Source organism: Hemibagrus wyckioides, linkage group LG04 (assembly GCF_019097595.1).
Source record: "Hemibagrus wyckioides isolate EC202008001 linkage group LG04, SWU_Hwy_1.0, whole genome shotgun sequence".
Taxonomy (NCBI): domain Eukaryota; kingdom Metazoa; phylum Chordata; class Actinopteri; order Siluriformes; family Bagridae; genus Hemibagrus; species Hemibagrus wyckioides.
In genome coordinates this window covers 14,845,730-14,864,595 of record NC_080713.1, presented here as the reverse complement: position 1 = coordinate 14,864,595, position 18,866 = coordinate 14,845,730, and the positions used below count along the sequence as shown (strand labels likewise).

General features: G+C 41.0%; 1 protein-coding gene across 3 annotated transcripts in view; it reads right to left on the bottom strand.

The window, feature by feature from the left end:
* slco3a1a (solute carrier organic anion transporter family member 3A1a) overlaps nucleotides 1-18,866 on the bottom strand; it is a 60,197-nt gene that overhangs the window by 11,450 nt on the left and 29,881 nt on the right. For 2 of the 3 annotated variants that reach the window (XM_058388600.1, XM_058388598.1), the window contains exons 2-4: nucleotides 16,874-17,330; nucleotides 10,815-10,913; nucleotides 5,606-5,866 (exon numbers count right to left, since the gene is read on the bottom strand). In XM_058388600.1, the coding sequence (XP_058244583.1) occupies nucleotides 5,606-5,866; nucleotides 10,815-10,913; nucleotides 16,874-17,330 (817 nt within the window). The remainder of the gene's footprint in view (nucleotides 1-5,605; nucleotides 5,867-10,814; nucleotides 10,914-16,873; nucleotides 17,331-18,866) is intronic. The other variant, XM_058388599.1, reaches the window with a different exon arrangement.

Here is an 18,866-nt window from a genome sequence, read left to right as displayed (position 1 = left end):
ATTTGAGTGTACAATTAAATGACAGACTGGACTGGAGGACCCACACTGACGCTGTATGCAAGAAGGGAATGAGCAGGCTTTTTTCTGAGGAAGCTCAGATATTTCAACGTTAGCAACAAGATGCTGGAGAGAACCATTTACTGGGGAGCAGCACCACCGCAAGGGATACCAGCGGGATTAACAAGCTAATTTGCAAGGCTGGATCTATCATTTGACACAAACCCGAGACATCTGAGTCAGTGAGGAACAGGAGGTCACTGAACAAACTGCTCTCCATCATGAACAATCCATTTCACCCACTCTATAATACACTACAGAGTCAGTGGAGCTCATTCTCCACAAGTCTCATTCAGATTTGTTGTTAGTAGAGAATGCAGGTTTACAGGAGGATCATTCATATTGTTTGCAACAACATTGCATAATAGTTCAGCTATGTGTGACAGGTGAGAACACTTTCACATTGCACTACTACAACCATTAATATCACTATATTTTAGACTCTCAAGGTACTTCAAATCCATTATTTTCTGAAAGTTTTCACGTGTACTGTCATGTAAATACTGATGTTAATATGGTTAAATCCATAACTGTGCTTCATATCTGCACTACGACATTTAATTTAACTTATTGTATTCTATATTCAGGTTTTGTTCTTTCTTCTTAGTCTTATATTATTTGTGTGTATGTATGTATATATACCTGGACCCTACAGAGGTGCACAGGCAGTCCAACTCCTCCCGGATAGCACATCAATACGTGCCATTGCCAGAAGGTTTGCTGTGTCTCCCAGCACAGTCTCAAGAGCATGGAGGAGATTCCAGGTGACAGGCAGTTTCTCTAGGAGAGCTGGACAGGGGAAGGTAACCCATCAGCTGGACCGGTATCTGCTCCTTTGTGCAAGGAGGAACAGGAGGAGCACTGCCAGAGCCCTAAAAATGACCTCCAGCAGGCCACTGGTGTGAATGTCTCTGACCAATCAGAAACAGACTTCATGAGGGTGTCTCTAGTGGGCCCTCCCAATGTCCTCTAGTGGGCTCTATGCTCACTGCCCAGCACTGTGGAGCTTGATTGGCATTAGTTAACCATTGAACACCAGAATTGGCAGGTCTGCCACTGGTGCCCTGTGCTTTTCACAAATGAGAGCAGGTTCACCCTAAGCACATGTGACAGACAAGGGTCTGGAGAAGCCGTGGAGAATGTTATGCTGCCTGTAACATCATTCAGCATGACCGGTTTGGTGGTGGGTCAGTGATGGTCTGGGGAGGTATATCCATGGTGGGAGACACAGACCTCTACAGGCTAGACAATGGCACCATGGCTGCCATTAGGTATCGGGATTAAATCCTTGGACCCATTGTCAGACCCTACGCTGGTGCAGTGGGTCCTGGGTTCCTCCTGGTGCACGACAATGCCTGGCCTCATGTGGCGAGAGTATGCAGGCAGTTACTGAAGGATGAATTAACCGATACCACTGAATGGCCCCATGCTAACCTAAATCCATATAGAACACCTATGGTACATTATGTTTCTGTCCATCCAACGCCACCAGGTTGCACCTCAGACTGTTCAGGAGCTCAGTGACACCCTGGTCCAGATCTGGGAGGAAATTTGCATTGCAAACACAGGTGTAATACTCCAATTCCAATCCTCCAAAATCCTCCAATCATGAAAAAGGATATTTAAGGTAGCCAATTTTTAGTTTGTTTTCCCCTGATTCTCTACTAGAAAATAGCAACATGAGAATCTCAAAAGAACTCCCTAATGACCTAAGAACTAGGACAATTCATCAATATATATCAGGAATTAGCAAAAAAAGCGGATGGGGGTCTGCGCTAGGCTAAAAACAAACCCTAGGCAGCCGGCTCTCGCATCCATTATTCTGCCAAACTTTTGCTCACTGGACAGTAAACTGGACTAGTACATCTGACTCCAGTGGACCACACAGCGAGAGTTTAGAGACTGCTGCATCTTTGTTTTCATGGAGATATGGCTCATTGACAGAGTTCCAGACACCACCATTGAGCTTGACAGGATCACCTCGGTTCGTGCTCGGTGGTGGTGTATATGTTTACATCAACACAGAATACTGCAAGAACTCTGTGATTGTTTCTAGTTAATGTTCTTAGTTACTGTTTCAGAGCCAGCCACCTCTGCTCTTCAGGACTGTTTTGAGTGCACTGACTGGCATATTTTCAGGGAGGCTGCAACCAACAGCGACTCAATCAACTTGGAGGGGTACACGGCCAAGTGACCAGCTACATCGGCAAGAACATTGATGACGCGACTATCTTCAAGACCAGCACCTCATGCTCCAATCCAGAAGCAGTGGATGACCAGAAAGGTGTGTGCATTGCTGAAGTCTAGAGACTCCCCCTTTAGAGAAGGGGATAATACAGCCTTAAAAACATCATGGGCCAAACTGTCCTGAGCCATCAGAAAGGCAAAGCGCGTACACACCCAGAGAATCCATGGCCATTTTTTAGGACAGCAGAGACACCTGGTGCATGTGGCAGGGCATCCAGGTGCTCACAAGCTACAAGACCTCACCTGCCTGTGACAGGACAGTGACACCCCCCTCACCGCTCGCTCACCTCACTCACCTGTGTGAACTGATCTATTCCGAACTTGAGACGCAACACATACATGTCTATAACTCCACCCATATTATAACTATTTACATGCTGTGTTTGCACATTTATTAAATTGCTGCTGTTGCTGTTTTTCACGCTGTACATGTTTATAAGAACCCACTTGTTTACAGTTCTATTTTGCACATTGCACTGCTTATATATTGCAGAATGTACACTGGTCTGCGCTATTCTGTCTTTATTTGTATTTTTTGTATCTGTCCTGTACTTTTTGTTTTGTATTGTCTGTTTGCACTGTCTTCTGTCTTGCACTGTTTGCACACGTTGCACTTTATGTATCTAGGACAAACTCACTTTCTGTCCTTAGCTCTGTGTTGGTTTGTAGTTCTATGTTATGTTGTTTTATGTAGCACCAGGGTCCTGGAGAAACGTTGTCTTATTTCACTGTGTACTGCATCATACTATATATGGGTGAAATGACAATAAAAGCTTCTTGACTTGACTTGAGGAGAAGGATACAAAAAGTTATCACAAAGATTTAACGTCTCTGTCTCCACAGTCAGAAATATAGTAAGAAAATGGAAAGCCGAAGACAAGAAAGGAAGGAAAGTGTTGTGGGTATACCACAACAAAAAATGTCAATGTCTCAATAATTTGTCATGTGCTCTTGACCATCAATTACAGCTTGAAAACGACGTCTCATGCTGTTCATGAGTCGACTTATTGTCTGCTGAGGCATGGCATTCCACTTTTCTTGAAGGGCGGCCCTCAGGTCATTGAGGTTCTGGGGTGCAGGGTTACGAGCCTCTACACGGCAACTCAGCTGATCCCATAGGTTTTCTAGGGGATTCAGGTCTGGAGAAAGTGCAGGCCACTCCATTTGAGGTACCCCAGCCTCCAGCAGCTGTTCCCTAATGATGCGACCTCGATGAGCTGGAGCATTGTCATCCAGGAAGATGAAATTTGGCCTGTGTTGTTCATGCAGGGGCACAATGACCGGATTAATTATGTTATTCAGGTAGTATTGGCTTGTCACTGTACCATTCACAAAATGTAGGTCAGTTCTGTATTGAGTAGACACACCTGCCCAGACTGTAACACCACCACAACAGTGGCGGATGCACTCTCCTTGACGTCTCCAACATCGTTGGCGGCCATCATTTCTGCTCAAAGTGAATCAACTTTCATCAGAGAACAGCACTGAGGCCCACTGGTCCCTCCTCCAGTGTAAATGCTCCATGGCCCATGCAAGACGATGACGCCTGTGCCTAATATGCCACCTAATTGAACCATAGAATTTATTGGTCGATTCATGGATCAAACACCAGTTGTGAATTTTGCCTAGGGTTAGCACCTTGTTAGAGAACAGCAAGTTATGCAAAAAGAGTAGACAAACAGTTGGACATGTGCATTACATGTGAGTACACCCCTCACATTTTTGTAAATATTTTATTATATTATCTTTTCATGTGACAACACTGATGAAATGACACTCTGCTTGACCCAGACTGGTAGTGCATATTTGTGTCAAAATCAAAGTCAACAATCAAAAGAAGTCTTCACCAGAATGAATGCAGAAAATTTACCACATGATGTAAACTACTGGCAAGTCTCAATAACAGGAAGACCAAATTAGAGGCTGCTAAAAAACACAAAACCTAAAAATTAGGTAAACTATAGGAACAATATCCTATGTACACAAAGATCAACTTGTACCAGAATAATGGGAAAAGAAGAATGTGGAGAAGAAAATGAACTGCTCATGATCCTAAACATAACACTTTATGCCTTTATAAGGGAACACATACCAGTTCCCTTGTATTTCTTGATGAGATTTATTTAGAGGAAAAAAAAAGTGTTACAATATACCAGTGGCGGGCATTTCAGACCTAGGCCTTCACTGGTGTCCTTCCTGAATTAATCCACCTCTATACCATCATTATGATGCCACCATGGGCATCGCTAGGCCATTTTCTACTCAGCCCCCCTAAAATTCTGCGCTTCTCAATAAACTGTACACAAATGAGGATCGCCTCAGTCCCCTTTAAAATTCATATGAAAACGGCGGCAGACTTTGGCTCTTCCCCGTCTTTCAGCGTGTTCTTCTATCCGCAGACTGCGGCATCACAGAGCGAGGATCAGAGGACAAGTGTGTGTTTGTGTGATCAGGAAGACTCCTATTTGGCTTGTTCAGTACTCAAATGTTATACACATCTATGCAATACAGTGGAATGCTGCAGTAAGTTTACCATCCAATCCTGTTAGTCAAACCTTTATTTTATTTTATTAATTTTTTACTATTATACCATCATTGGGGGCTGAGCCCCCCCTTAAATAAAAATTCTAGAATTGCACCTGGACGACACAGCAATAAATACTAATCAACCGTTAAATAGCAAAGTAAAAAAGAAATTAGGCTACAGTATTTCATACCTCACAAGGAATAGTCAATTTTATTACGGTTATTTTTCAAAAAAGATATTCTTGATGCCATATGCAGCAAACTGCAATCTCCGGAGGACACAGCATCCGAAATGAGACGCAGAGAATATAGAAACAATGTATATGGGCAGGTTGCTGCCTCTGACTACTTCAATTATCCAATCAAAGGACGGGAAATTGCTGACGTAACTGTATGCCTGCTAGATGTCCCCAATGATGCCAACTCGAAATCTGATTGGTTAAGGTAACAATTTCATTGCCACTTATTTTAAGCTACTGGCGCCTGCACTATTAATTCTGAATGTCTTACGGCCGAGCAACACATGATGTCGGCCACTAGCTGAAATATGATTGGATAAATACTCTTATCATAAATATACACTACTGAAAGCAGTGCAACCAAGAGAAAAGCTATGAAATGTAGAGAATAGACTACTGGGAATAATTTAATACACATTCATGGAAAAACCTATTAAATATATTAAAATGCAAGTCAGTGATTCAGATCACTGCTGTTTAGGCCAGCAGAGAAGGCCTTGCTGGCCCTGACTGTCCGCCACTGCAATATACAGTACCTCGAAGCTGATCACAACAGGAGCTGTCAGGATGATGGTTGTGCAGGACACCATTACTTGGCTTTGGATGCTCATAACTCTGTGATACTGGCAGCATGGGCTGGTCACTCTCAGTCCTGTTGTTACCATATCGCTCTGATAGAGATGAGGGGAAACCAAACATGAAGACAGCGGAGAAAAAAAGTAAAGCCCCACAGAGGAGGAAGCCTCCCCACCAGGCTCCAATCCAGCGAGGGTCATCAGGAGTGATGTCCAGCTTGGCTGAGGACAGAAGGTTGGTGCACACATGATAATGGACATAAAAGAATATACTTAACATACACAAAAAATTTGATTCACCATTTCAACTCACATCTGAAAATGGAAAATATGGAATAAATGAAGCTTGAAGTATGTATATATGTATGTATGTATGTATGTATGTCAGGCATAACATTATGACCAATGACAGGTTAAGTGAATAACACTGATTATCTCTTCATCATGGCATCTGTTAGTGGGTGGGATATATTAGGCAGCAAGTGAACATCCTGTCCTCAAAATCTTCAAAAAATTCAAATCTTGTGGGGTATTCCTGGTCTGCAGTGGTCAGTGTCTATCAAAAGTGGTCCAAGGAAGGAATAGTTGTAAACTGGCAACAGGGTCATGGGCAGCCACTGATGCACGTGCAGAGCGAAGGCTGGCCCGTCTGGTACAATCCAACAGACAAGCTACAGTTGCTCAAACTGCTGAAGAAGTTAATGCTGGTTCTGACAGAAAGGTGTTAGAATACACAGTACATCACCGTTTGTTGCATATGGGGCTGCATAGCTGCAGACCAGTCAGGGTACCCATGTTGACCCCTGTGAACTGCCAAAAGTGGCAACAATGGGCATGTGAGCATTAGAACTCAACCATGGAGCAATGGAAGACGGTGAATCTGGTCTGATGAATCACGTTTTCTTTTACATTACGTGGATGTTACTTTGACATGTACCACCTAAGCGTTGTTGCAGACCATGTACACCCTTTCATAGAAACGGTATTCCCTGATGGATGTGCCCTCTTTCAGCAGGTAATGCGTAACATTATGACCAACAAGCCTAATATTGTGTTGGGCCTCTATGGATTGGACTTGGTCAGTTTGTCAGTATCTATCAAAGTGGTCCAAGGAAGGAACAATGGTTAACTGGTGATAGAGTCATGAGCAGCCAAGGTTCACTGATACATGTTGGGACCACAGTGCATGTGGTCAGATCTAACTCGCTCAAATCCTTACGCTTGCCCCTTTTTCTTGCTTCTAACACATCAACTTTGAGGACAAAATGTTCACTTGCTGCCTAATATATCTATCTCACAACAGGTGCCATGATGAGGAAATAACAGTGTTATTCGCTTCACCTGTCAGTGGTCATAATTTTATGCCTGATCGGTGTATGTATGCATGTATGTATGTATGTATTTATTGATTGATTGATTGATTGCAAGAAAGATGCAGAGGTTTATACAAGTGTGCATTCACACTGGGATCCCATGGAAAGCATGCAGCAAAAAATCATGATTGGTTTTTCTAGAGTAGTGGAGTAGGTAGAGGTTTGGCCTTAAAAGTCGAGCCATCAAATGTTACTATCCCATTTGCTTGCTAGATTGTTTGCTTCTTTCAGTGTTTGTGCTAGTGTTTGCCATACACTATATTGCCAAAAGTTTTGGGACGTCTGCTTTTACATGCACAGGAGTGTAATATGGAGTTGTCCCGCTCTTTGCAGCTATTACAGCTTCAACTCTTCTGGAAAGGCTTTCCACAAGGTTTTGGAGTGTGTTTATGGGAATTTTTGACCATTCCTCTAGATGCGAGTTTCTGAGATAAGGCACTGATGTTGGACGAGAAGGCCTGGCTTGCAGTCTCCGCTCTAATTCATCCCAAAGGTGTTCCATCGGGTTGAGTTCAGGACTCTGTGCAGGACAGTCAAGTTCCTCCACACCAAACTCGCTTATCCATGTCTTTATGGAGCTTGCTTTGTGCACTGGTGCGCAGTCGGAACAGGAAAGGGTCATCCCCAAACTGTTCCCAGAAAGTTGGGAGCATGAAATTGTCCAAAATGTTTTGGTATGCTGAAGCATTAAGAGTTACTTCCAGTGGAACTAAGGGGCCAATCCTAACAGCTGAAAACACAACTCCTGAAGTCAATGATTTGGAGGGGTGTCCCAAAACTTTTTGCAATATAGTGTAATTAAGCTGTTTTGATTCTGCAATCCTAATCCACTAGATTATTATGTTTATATTTTGGCTTTTAAACGATGAAAAAAGTCAAATGTCATCAAAGAATAGAGATAACTAACTTTAGTGGGATTTTTTTGGTTTACAGTCGCAGGAATCTATCATTAAAGACTTCAAACACTAAAAAATTATAGATCAGAAATGCAGTTTGCTGTCTGCCCTTAATTTTGTTTGTGTAATCATTTGCCCTAATATATTTTAAAACATGCCCTTATCCAGAGCAACTTACAAATTATTAGAGGCCAAGCAACGAAGGTGCAAGGCATATATTGTATTTTTCACTATTATTAGGGGTACATCTGCACATGTACAGTATAGTCAAACATTCATTGTTCTAGGTACAATAATAATAACTGGGAATTTATTCGTCTGGAGATCCAGCACTCTCCCACAAGCTGAGAAATCACCATCCCCACACTGAGACCATGCAGATGGCAGAGGCATAGAAAACAAAAGTGGGGCAAGAGAGGGGGCCTGCAATCTAAGCTAAAAGCCACATCTAGGAGCATCAGATCATCTGTCTCTGTCCCTTATCCCAGCATACAAACCATTCAGCTGCAAACAAAGACCATCCATGAAGACAGTCAGGGTATGGACTAAGGAAGCCATCTCAGCCCTGCAGACCACAGAATTTTTGCTAAGAGGACAAACGACCTGGAGGGATACATATCAGCTGTCCTATCATACATAAACTTTTGTGCTGAGAGTGTGTCTGAAACAAAAAGTATTAAAGTGTTCTCAAACCAGAAACCATGGTTCAACAGCAAGATGAGGAACACAGAATCACAAGTCTGGGGACCTGTAGGCTTTCAGAGAAGCACGGAGAAGCCTGAAAAGGAGCATCACGTAGGCCAAGTGCTGTTATAAGCAGCGAAAAGAGGAACACTTTACCAGCAACAGCTCCAGATGCATATGGCAAGGGATAAAGAATCTCACTGGCTACAAGGACAGTTACAAAGACCCCTCAGACAGTATACTGCCAGACACTCTGCACCACTTAATGACTATGGCACAGTTGCTCTAACGTCCACCATCACCAAGTGTTTTAAGAGACTCATCCTTCCTCACATAAAATCTGTCATCCCTGCTGACCTCGACTAACACTAGTTTGCATATCAAGCAAATAGATTGACAGAGGATGCAGTTATCACATCTCTCCACACAGCACTTACACCCCTGGACCAGGATAAAACCTATGTAAGAATGTTATTTGTGGAATTCAGCTCAGCTTTTAATACAGTTTTTCCATACAAACTGGTTGAAAAACTAAGCAACCTGAGCTTGAACAGCTCTCATTGTGCACATGGATACTGGACTTCCTGAACAAGAGGCCCCAGAATGTCAGGATGAGAAGTCACACATCTACTCTCATCCTAAACAATGGCACATTACAGGGGTGTGTCCTCAGGTCCCTCCACTCCTTTACCTTATCCATGACTGCTCCCCCATCCATCCTACCAACACCATTGTCAAATTTGCTGATGATACAACCATAGTAGAACTGATAATGGACAACAATGACACAAAGAGGAGGTCCAGCATCTGACAGAATGGTTTCTACAATATCCTGGACTACAAACATCAAGAAACTAATAATGGATCTAAGTGCACTGAGCACTCTGCCCTCTGCATACATGGGGAGGAAGTAGAGAGGGTAGAGCGCTTTAAGTTCTTTGGTGTGCACATCTCAGCTGACCTCAGCATGTGAGGTAGACACAGCAGAGACTCTACTTTCTTAGGAAGTTAAGATATGCCTCCCTCTTCACTGGCTGTGCAATGTCTAGCAGTCAGCAACAGAGAGCATCCTGACCTACTGTGTCAAGGTGTGGTTCAACAGCTGTGCAGAGGAGAACAGGAAAGACCTGCAGCAGGTGGTGAGGGCAGCAGAGCATGCCATGGTATGACACTACTTCCTCTCAGAGACATGTACTACAGGCAGACTCCTAAAACAAAAAAGCCACAGGCAGTCAAATCCATAAACTCTCCTCTTCCCCTCCCTCCCCTCCTTCCACTTTATTATATAATCTGTTTCATATTTATGCCTGTATTTACATTGCCAATTCTTGTGAGCTGCTAATCAGTGTTATGTTGTTTTTAAAACAATACAAAAAAGATTTTTTATTTTCTATGAAATTTGGCAAATTAATAGAGGACAATCGAGAGTAGAGACACACAACATTTGGGGTCAATTCATCCATTACTGGAGCACTACCAAAAGGCCAAATATTCAGGTACATTTTTGAACTGTTGAACTGATTGAACCTATAGTTGTTTTCTGCTGGTCTGCTGAATTTTTCATTTTTGCAAAATGTACATTTGGTACATCTACAGAGGGTTCTAATCACAATTTATTCAAATAATTTTGCTAGTGCAAATGATATGGCCACTAGCATCCAATGAAATTTCATGTTAAAAACACCGGAAGTGGAAAAACAGGAAGTAATTAAAATCTCAGGAGTTTTTTGTTGGAGTGATTCCAAACTTGGTACTCTCTGTTACTATTACCAACCATGGGTATGCACAAAGTTTCATGAAAAATTGGCAACCTGGGATGCTAGATCAACTAAATTTCTTATGTTTTAAGTGTCCATATCTCTGCAATGCTTTTGTTCTTTGGCATAAAAGTCAGTGAACATGCTTACCATGAGGCCTGTGTGGCACAAGTTTTGCGAAATTGGCCATTTTGTCATGCTATTCTGAAAAACAGGTTGAACACCCATGTGTCCATGTACTTATTTGTCTACTTGGTGGATCTGAGGTGCTTGGCCCCGTGGCCACTAAACCACTGTTAAGGGTAATTTACAGATCAATGTTGTCTCATATTTAATTACTGCAAAAAAACTAAGTTTAGTCTATTCTGAATACAGATTAAAAAAATAGACAAATGTTTGGAGAAATAAACATATAGAAATATAAATTAACATATGAATGCACTGTGTTACCAAAACTCACTGGTGTCAAGAAAGACAGCATCCACATAGAATTTGGTGCAGACTGAACCAAGGATGAAGCCACAAGCAGGTCCAAAAACCAAGGTTGAGAATAATATACCTGCAATTAGAAAGAAGGCACAGTTGTGATCAGCTGAAGGCTAAAGTGTGTAATACCATGGGCCAAATAGAGTACAAAACCAATAAAAACAAATAAACAAACAAAAAAAAACAAAACAGAAAATGCATGAAAATCATCCATTCTCGCATATTTTCTCAAACTCTTTTCAAAGAATCCAGTGTTAAACTGAACTGAACTGAAAAAACATAATATTCTCATTGGATAAAAAAGAAGAAATCAACAATTACAGTAGATCATCATACCCATATCTAATCATAACCACAGTTTTATTATACATTCATTGATGAATGTCAAGTATGTGCTGTAATATAAAATGTAATAATCTAATAGTAATGTGGCAGACTAGGAAAACTGTTGGAGGTTGCTGAATTCTGGGAAAAAATGCAAAAATTACAAAAGTGTGGATTTGTTGGACAATAATGTATCTGAAATCTCTTCTTTAAGAAAATGTGGGTGAAGTGAGCCAATTAGTGAGCGAACAACAAGCCCGGCTAATTTCCATCAATTTGGATCAACAGTTGTCCCAAGGTTGGACAAGCCTTCTCTGTGTCAGGTTAGTTGTGAAGTTTACTTTAGCTTTATAAATTCTATCAACCAAGACTTGTGCTTTAATAGTCCCATAATGCAAAACAATACTTAGTTCACACTGCAAAAAAAGGAACATGTGGTCAGTCAGATTTAAGAAAATTTTATGTATAGTCTAAATATATTCAGTACGGTGCAAAAGTTTTAGGCAGGTATGGAAAAATTCTATAAAGTAAGAATGCTTTCGAAAATAGAAGTGTTACTAGTTTATTTTTATCATTAATTTACAGAATGGAAAATAAATGAACAGAAGAGAAATCAAAATCAAATCAAGATTTTGTGCGACTACCCTTTGCCTTCAAAGCAGCAACAATTATTCAAGGTACACTTGCACACAGTTTTTGAAGGAACTTGGTCCTAAACATCTTGGAAAACTAACAACAGATATTCTCTGGGTGTCAACTGCCTCAAATCCTTCTGTCTCTTCATGTAATCTGAGAAAGAATTGATGATGTGATCAGGGCTCTGTAGGGGCCAAACCATCACTTCCAGGACTCCTTGTTCTTCTCTATGATGAAGATAGTTCTTAATGACATTGGCTATATGTTTGGGGACGTTGCCCAGTTGCAGAATAAATTGGGGGCCAAACAGATGCCTCCCTGAAGGTACTGCATGATGGATAAGTATCTGCCTGTATTTCTCAGCATTGAGAACACCATTAATCCTGACCAAATCTCCCACTCCATTTGCAGAAATGCAGCCCCAAACATGCAAGGAACTTCCATGATACTTCACTGTCGTCTGCAAACACTCATTATTGTACTGCTCTCCAGCCCTTCAGCAAACAAATTGCCTCCTACTATACACAAATATTTCAGTTTTTTCATAGTTTGACTCATCAAACCAGAGTAACTACTGCCATTTTTCTGCACTCCAGTTCTTATGTTTCTGTGCAAAGTTGAATTTCTTAGCCTTGTTTCCTTGTCGCTTTTTGGCTTTTTCCATGAAGACCACTTTTGGCCAGACGTCTGTGGACAGTAGATGGGTGCACCTGGGTCAAGCCAGTCCACCTTCCCCTTTATCGAACCTCCAAGGCCAAACAGCAGTTGAAAGAAGACCAAATATTTTAACCAAAGGCATCACTGAACCTGCAAGTGGCTCTTGGGCTGTCCCTGTTGTGATTGTTCAGAAACCTGAACCTTTTGCGTGGACTATCACAATCTAAACCAGCTCACCGTTAAGGACTATTATCCATTACCGAGAATTGGTGAGATCCCCTTGACTTCCGTTCCAGAGGAAATTGTTGGTTGATGTTGTGTTCAATATGTCTTTTGAAGAGCATACTGTGTAGTGTTTGGCTTGTACTGACATATAATACCAGTTATTACCCTTTGTTTAAAACATGATTTGGACAGAAGGATTTCCAAGTTTCCATGTATGGGGCTGGATTTGAATGTTGTTCTTATTGTTCTATATGGCTGGGGACAGCCATTTTCTTCCCAGTAGTGAATCTGCAATGGTCAAAACAACCTATTTATATACATCACAGGGTACATACAGGGTACCTTTAAGAGACTGACCATTTTACTTAAACTCCGTGCTGCATGGTAATGACATAGCAACTGCATGACTGTGTACTGGGAAAAGTGGTTATTGGCAAATCTGCGTTACCTGTTTATTATATTTTTACTCACCCTTATAATTTTAATGTTAAAAATAGCTAACTCTTTACGTATGATAAGAATGTGCTGTCTGTGTCTTTATCTGCCATTAAATCTGAAGAATAAAGACTCTTGCTGTCAAACTCTCTGATTACAGTTCTACTGTTATCCTGGGTAAAAAGTTACGAGTCCTCAACCTATGGGAGACAGCTGAGCAGCGCAAAGCTGTGCAGTTAAGTTGTCTCCCATCTCTTCACTCTGACCCAACTGAGGGAAATATAACGGTTTTGTGCAATGGTTATTGTGGAATCCTTAAGATTAATTAGACAATTTCTCTGAATAGACAATATATCCTGGATGGAAGCCTGCTGATCAATGAATACATCCTCATGGCTGAATAAACACAAATCCCAACAACCACATTTAAAAAAAAGTGGAGAATGTTATAACAGTAAAGGTGGGGACCAACACAGTGTTCAAGTATCCAAATACTTTTGGCCATGTAGGGTACAGTTCAGTATGTGTATTAGAAATATTGCTGCTGATACTGATTTTCTGGAAGTATGATTTTTGGTGATTTTTATGTGATTTTCAGCATTTTTGGGCATATCTGCTACTCATCTGCTGTTGCTGCACGTAGATCTGGAATCTGGAGGTAAACCATCAGTGTTTCAGATATATTTTTTTCTTGTCTGGTACTTTTTGTAGTTTCGACTGAAACTACTGATATAATTAAATCAACAAATGATATGAATGAAATCCTATAAACTCTTTTTAAATTCCATAGTTATTTCACACATACACACACATACATTATAGCAGAGGGGGTTGTTAATCAGTTTCAGCTGCTTTGGTGTTAATGAAACAGAAATGAAATGGTTGTACAGGTGGAGGCCATTGACATTTTTTCGCTACTCATTCTTTCTGACTGTTTTTCACTAGTTCTGCATTTGGCTAGGGTCAGTGTCACTACTGGTAGCAAGAGGCGATACCTGGACCCTACAGAGGTTCACAGGCAGTCCAACTCCTCCAGGATGGTACATCAATACATGCATTGCCAGAAGGTTTGCTGTGTCTCCCAGCATAGTCTCAAGAGCATGAAAGAGATTCCAGAAGACAGGCAGTTTCTCTAGGAGAGCTGGACAGGGCCGTAGAAGGTCCTTAACCCATAAGCAGGACCGGTATTTGCTCCTTTGTGCAAGGAGGAACAGGATAAGCACTGCCAGAGCCCTATAAAATGATCTCCAGCAGGCCACTGTTGTGAATGTCTTTGACCAAACAATCAGAAACAGACTTCATGAGGGTGACCTGAGGGCCCAATGTCCTCTAGTGGGCCCTGTGCTCACTGCCTGGCACCGTGGAGCTTGACTGGCATTTGCCATTGAACACCAGAATTGGCAGGTCTGCCACTGGTGCCCTGTGCTTTTCACAGATGAGAGCAGGTTCACCCTGAGCACGAGACAGACATGAAAGTGTCTCGAGAAGCCATGGAGAACGTTATCCTGCCAGTAACATCGTTCAGCATGACCGGTTTGGTGGTGGGTCAGTGATGGTCTGGGGAGGCATATCCATGGAGGGACACACAGACCTCTACATGCTAGACAATGGCACCCTGACTGCCATTAGATATTGGGATGAAATCCTTGGACCCATTGTCAGACCCTACACTGGTGCAGTGGGTCCTGGGTTCCTCCTAGTGCACGACAATGCCCTGCCTCATGTGGCGAGAGGGTGTAGGCAGTTCCTGGAGGATGAAGGAATTGATACCATTAATTGGCCCCCACACCCGCTTGACCTAAATCCAATAGAACACTTCTGGGACATTATGTTTCGGCCCATCTGACGCCGCCAGTTTGCACCTCAGACTGTCTAGTGCTCAGTGATGCCCTGGTCCAGGTCTGGGAGGAAATACCCCAGGACACCATCCATCGTCCCATTAGGAGCATGCCCTGACATTGTCAGACATGTACACAAGCACAAGCATTTGTATGGGGGACATACAAATTCATTGCAGAAACATTGAGTTGCTGTTTTCCAAAGTGTTTTCAAACTGTTCCTTTAATTTTTTTGAGCAGTGTATATATCTGCATCTATGCAGCTCCATACGGAACAAACAGTGATGAACTTTGTATTCTGACACCTTTCTATCAGAACCAGCACAAACTTCTTCAGCAATTTGAGCATCAATAGCTCGTCTGTTGGATCGGACCACACGGGCCAGCTTTCGCTCCCCACGTGCATCAATGAGCCTTGGCCGCCCATGACCCTGTCTCCAGTTTAACACTGTTCCTTCCTTGGACCACTTTTGATAGATACGACCACTGCAGACCAGGAACACCCCACAAGAGCTGCAGTTTTGCAGATGTTCTGATCCATTCGTCTAGCCATCACAATTTGGCCCTCGTCAAATTCACTGAAATCCTTACACTTTTCAATTTTTCCTGCTTCTAACACATCAATTTTGCTGCCTAATACATCCGACCCACTAACAGGTGCCTATGATGAGGAGATAATCAGTGTTATTCACTTTGTCTGTCAGTGGTCATAATGTTATGGCTGATCAGTATATATACCCCACAAAATGCAGCTCTTTTAATCTGAATAAAGTCTGACAGTGTACATGCATAACATTGTTTAAAATTCATAGCTCTGTTTTGGAACTTGTCACTGCTTAAAATGTTAAAATCTACAAAATCAGGAATATATTTGTAGTTCAATAGCCAAGATCAGAATACCTCTGATATCTGATACCTCTGAATACCTATGACAGCCTCAGATTCTTGTACTTGTCTGACAAGACTGAGCAGAGTGTGGTCTTCTTGCTGTTGTATTCCATCCACCTCAAGGTTTTGTGTATGCCAAGATGCTTTTCTGTTCATCATGGATGAAAAAATGATTATGAGTTACTATATCCTTCCTGGCAGCTTGAACCAGTCTGGTAATTTTCCTCTGAACTGTATTAGCTATGAACTTTAAGGAACTTCCAAAAGAACTGTTGCTCACTTCATGCATTTTGCATTTTATACCTTTCTGTTGTGTGTTAAGTTTCCAGGAGAATCAATAGCAGTTTCTGAAACACTCAAACCAGCCAACCTGGCACAAACAAGCACCCTATGATTAAAATAACACTTTATGATACTTAATGTAACTTACTGTATCTGTATTTTATGCATTGTGCTGCTGACTGTATAAGTGCATAAATGTTGGTGTACAAATGTTTCTATTAAGGTGGAGGCTGAGGGAACATACATAGAACATACAGGATACAATTCACATTAAAAATTATGATTTTACAGTCAGTGTGTTAGCACTTACATAATTTTCTATCCAAACAAGGATCAGGGAAACACTGATTTTGTTTAAAGACAAATCATTACTAACATGCTGTTAGGAGGTTATATCTCAGGTTATATTTTAAAGTCCTTTTAACATGTGTGAGTCTGTCTAGACTGATATAAATAGATATTATAATAGAATACATTATCTGTTCCCTGTTCTAATGGTGTAATAAGTGACAAGCTCAAAAAAACACAAATTAAATCCTGAAGTTAAAATGTAGAGTATTAACAATTTTACCTCTGAGTAAAAAACAGTCTCAAACAGTTATCTGAGATTCATTATAATTGTAACTCTCTTAATGTATTTTTCCTAAATATTGTTTTATGTGCCAAACTAAAATTTTATTGGAGCGTTAGCACAAAGTAATTTGCTCAAGTTGTCATTCCAAGGTACCAAAAATGAAATAGGACTTACCAATATACAAGGAAGAATCTTTTTTCTTCACGTGGTCATCTATATAGGACACTCCCAGAGGCTGTACAGGCGTTGCTCCAATTCCCAGTAGCACTTGGGCACCAATCAGCAGCAGGTACATCATGTTTGTGTTGGCTTTGTTGCTGCATATGCCATCATCCCCCATATCTCTTACTGTCACATTAGAGCACATGTCCCTTCCTGGCTCGTTCCTCCACACTTCCGTGTTTTTGTACTCATATTGGTTGGTGAGGAATTCAGGTAGTGCAGATAGTAGTGCACCCAGTGCCATGACAATTCCACCACAGCCGATCAGACGTGGTCGGTGAGCCCTGGCACCAAAGTAGCTGACAAAAAGGATGAGTGCCAGGTTGCCAATCTCGAAGCTGCTGGCAATCACACCAACATCAGCACTCTGCAGGTTAAAGCGGCGCTCCAAAGTAGTTAGGACACTCACCTGGAATTTACAAGGAAAGAAAAAAAACAACATTCACCTTAAAAAGAAGAAAATCTTCACATATTCAAATGTACAAGAAAATATAAAGGCTTTTTTCTGTCACACTTTTGAAGACTCAAGAAAGCAGTAAATGAACATTGAATAAATCAAACTAATTGAGTTAATTCATTTTTGTGTAAGTAAACACAGGTCATGTGAGGTTTTACTACTTAAATAATATTAGGATCACTGAGTTGCCTTGCTGGATTCTTAAACAAGGCCCTTACCCTCACTGCATAGTTGTATAAAATGAGTTAAATGTATGTTGCTCTGGATGATGGTGTCCGCTAAATGACAAACATATATTTCAAATGCAGAAATGTTGGGATGTTTTCATATAACTTAATTTCAGTTCCAATAATGAAACCTTTGTAAAGGCTTCACAAATTTTCCTGCTTATAATGATGACTACAGTGAGTGATAAGTGACTACAATGACCTTTGATGAATAGTTTATCACCACAAATACTGGCATCAGGTGACTGATATTCACATGTTCACTTGTTCTCCCCAGGTTTGTGTGAGCTTCCATTCTATTCTCTGGTTTTCTCCCACCTTCCCAAAAATGAAAGGTATTATGGTAGGTTTTATGGACTGGTGTCCCATGTATTCCCTGGATAGATTCCAAATTAACCATCATCGTAATGAAAAAGAGCCATTTGATTTGGGGAGGATTTGGGATCAAAAGATGAATATGAGATGATGGATCAGAATTTCAGCTTTACTGTGTTTCCTGATATTTAAATCTAGATGTGTTAGTGCAAGAAACATTATGTTTGAACCTACCTATTTTTCGACTGATTTGAAATATTGGAACATGTTGAACTGATTGGCTAAACAATTAATTAGTCTAATTGTCTATGCTTGGTTTTATGCTCTGGGTTTTGCCTGTGAAGAATGCATTTGTTGTTAAAAAGGCCAAACCAACATGAATACCAAATAGTTATGGCAGAAGAGCAAGCTATTTTGAAGCTGAGAAAAAGAGTGAAAATCAACCAGAGCCATTGCACAAGTAAACAATAAAATATCCTCAAAAAAACAAAAAAAACACAGAAATCACATAGAAATCTTACCTACTGTACAAAAAACCAACATCAAAGAGGTCAGCCAAGGTAAATAGCAGTTGATATTAGAAATATTGTGAGAGCTTTTTGGGCATACTGTGAATCCAAAAACAATATTTAATGGCATCACCAAAACCTCCACAGGGGGGTATGAAAATGCACAATTCAAAGAAGCATAAAAATAGAGGCCATACCATATAATGCAAACCACTCAGAATCAGTAAAAATCAAAAGGCGCATTTGGAATTTCCAAAGAAATACAGAGATGAGCTAGAAAAGTTCTGGACCTAAGCGTAATGTCTCTCAAAGTGAAGCAAAGGCCAAAATATGGAGAAAGCATTTGCTCATGATTCAAAACACACATGCTCATTGTTCAAGCATGTTAATGTGTTAATTCAACACAAATGTTTACAAGTTACTTGTGCTTAAGGAAA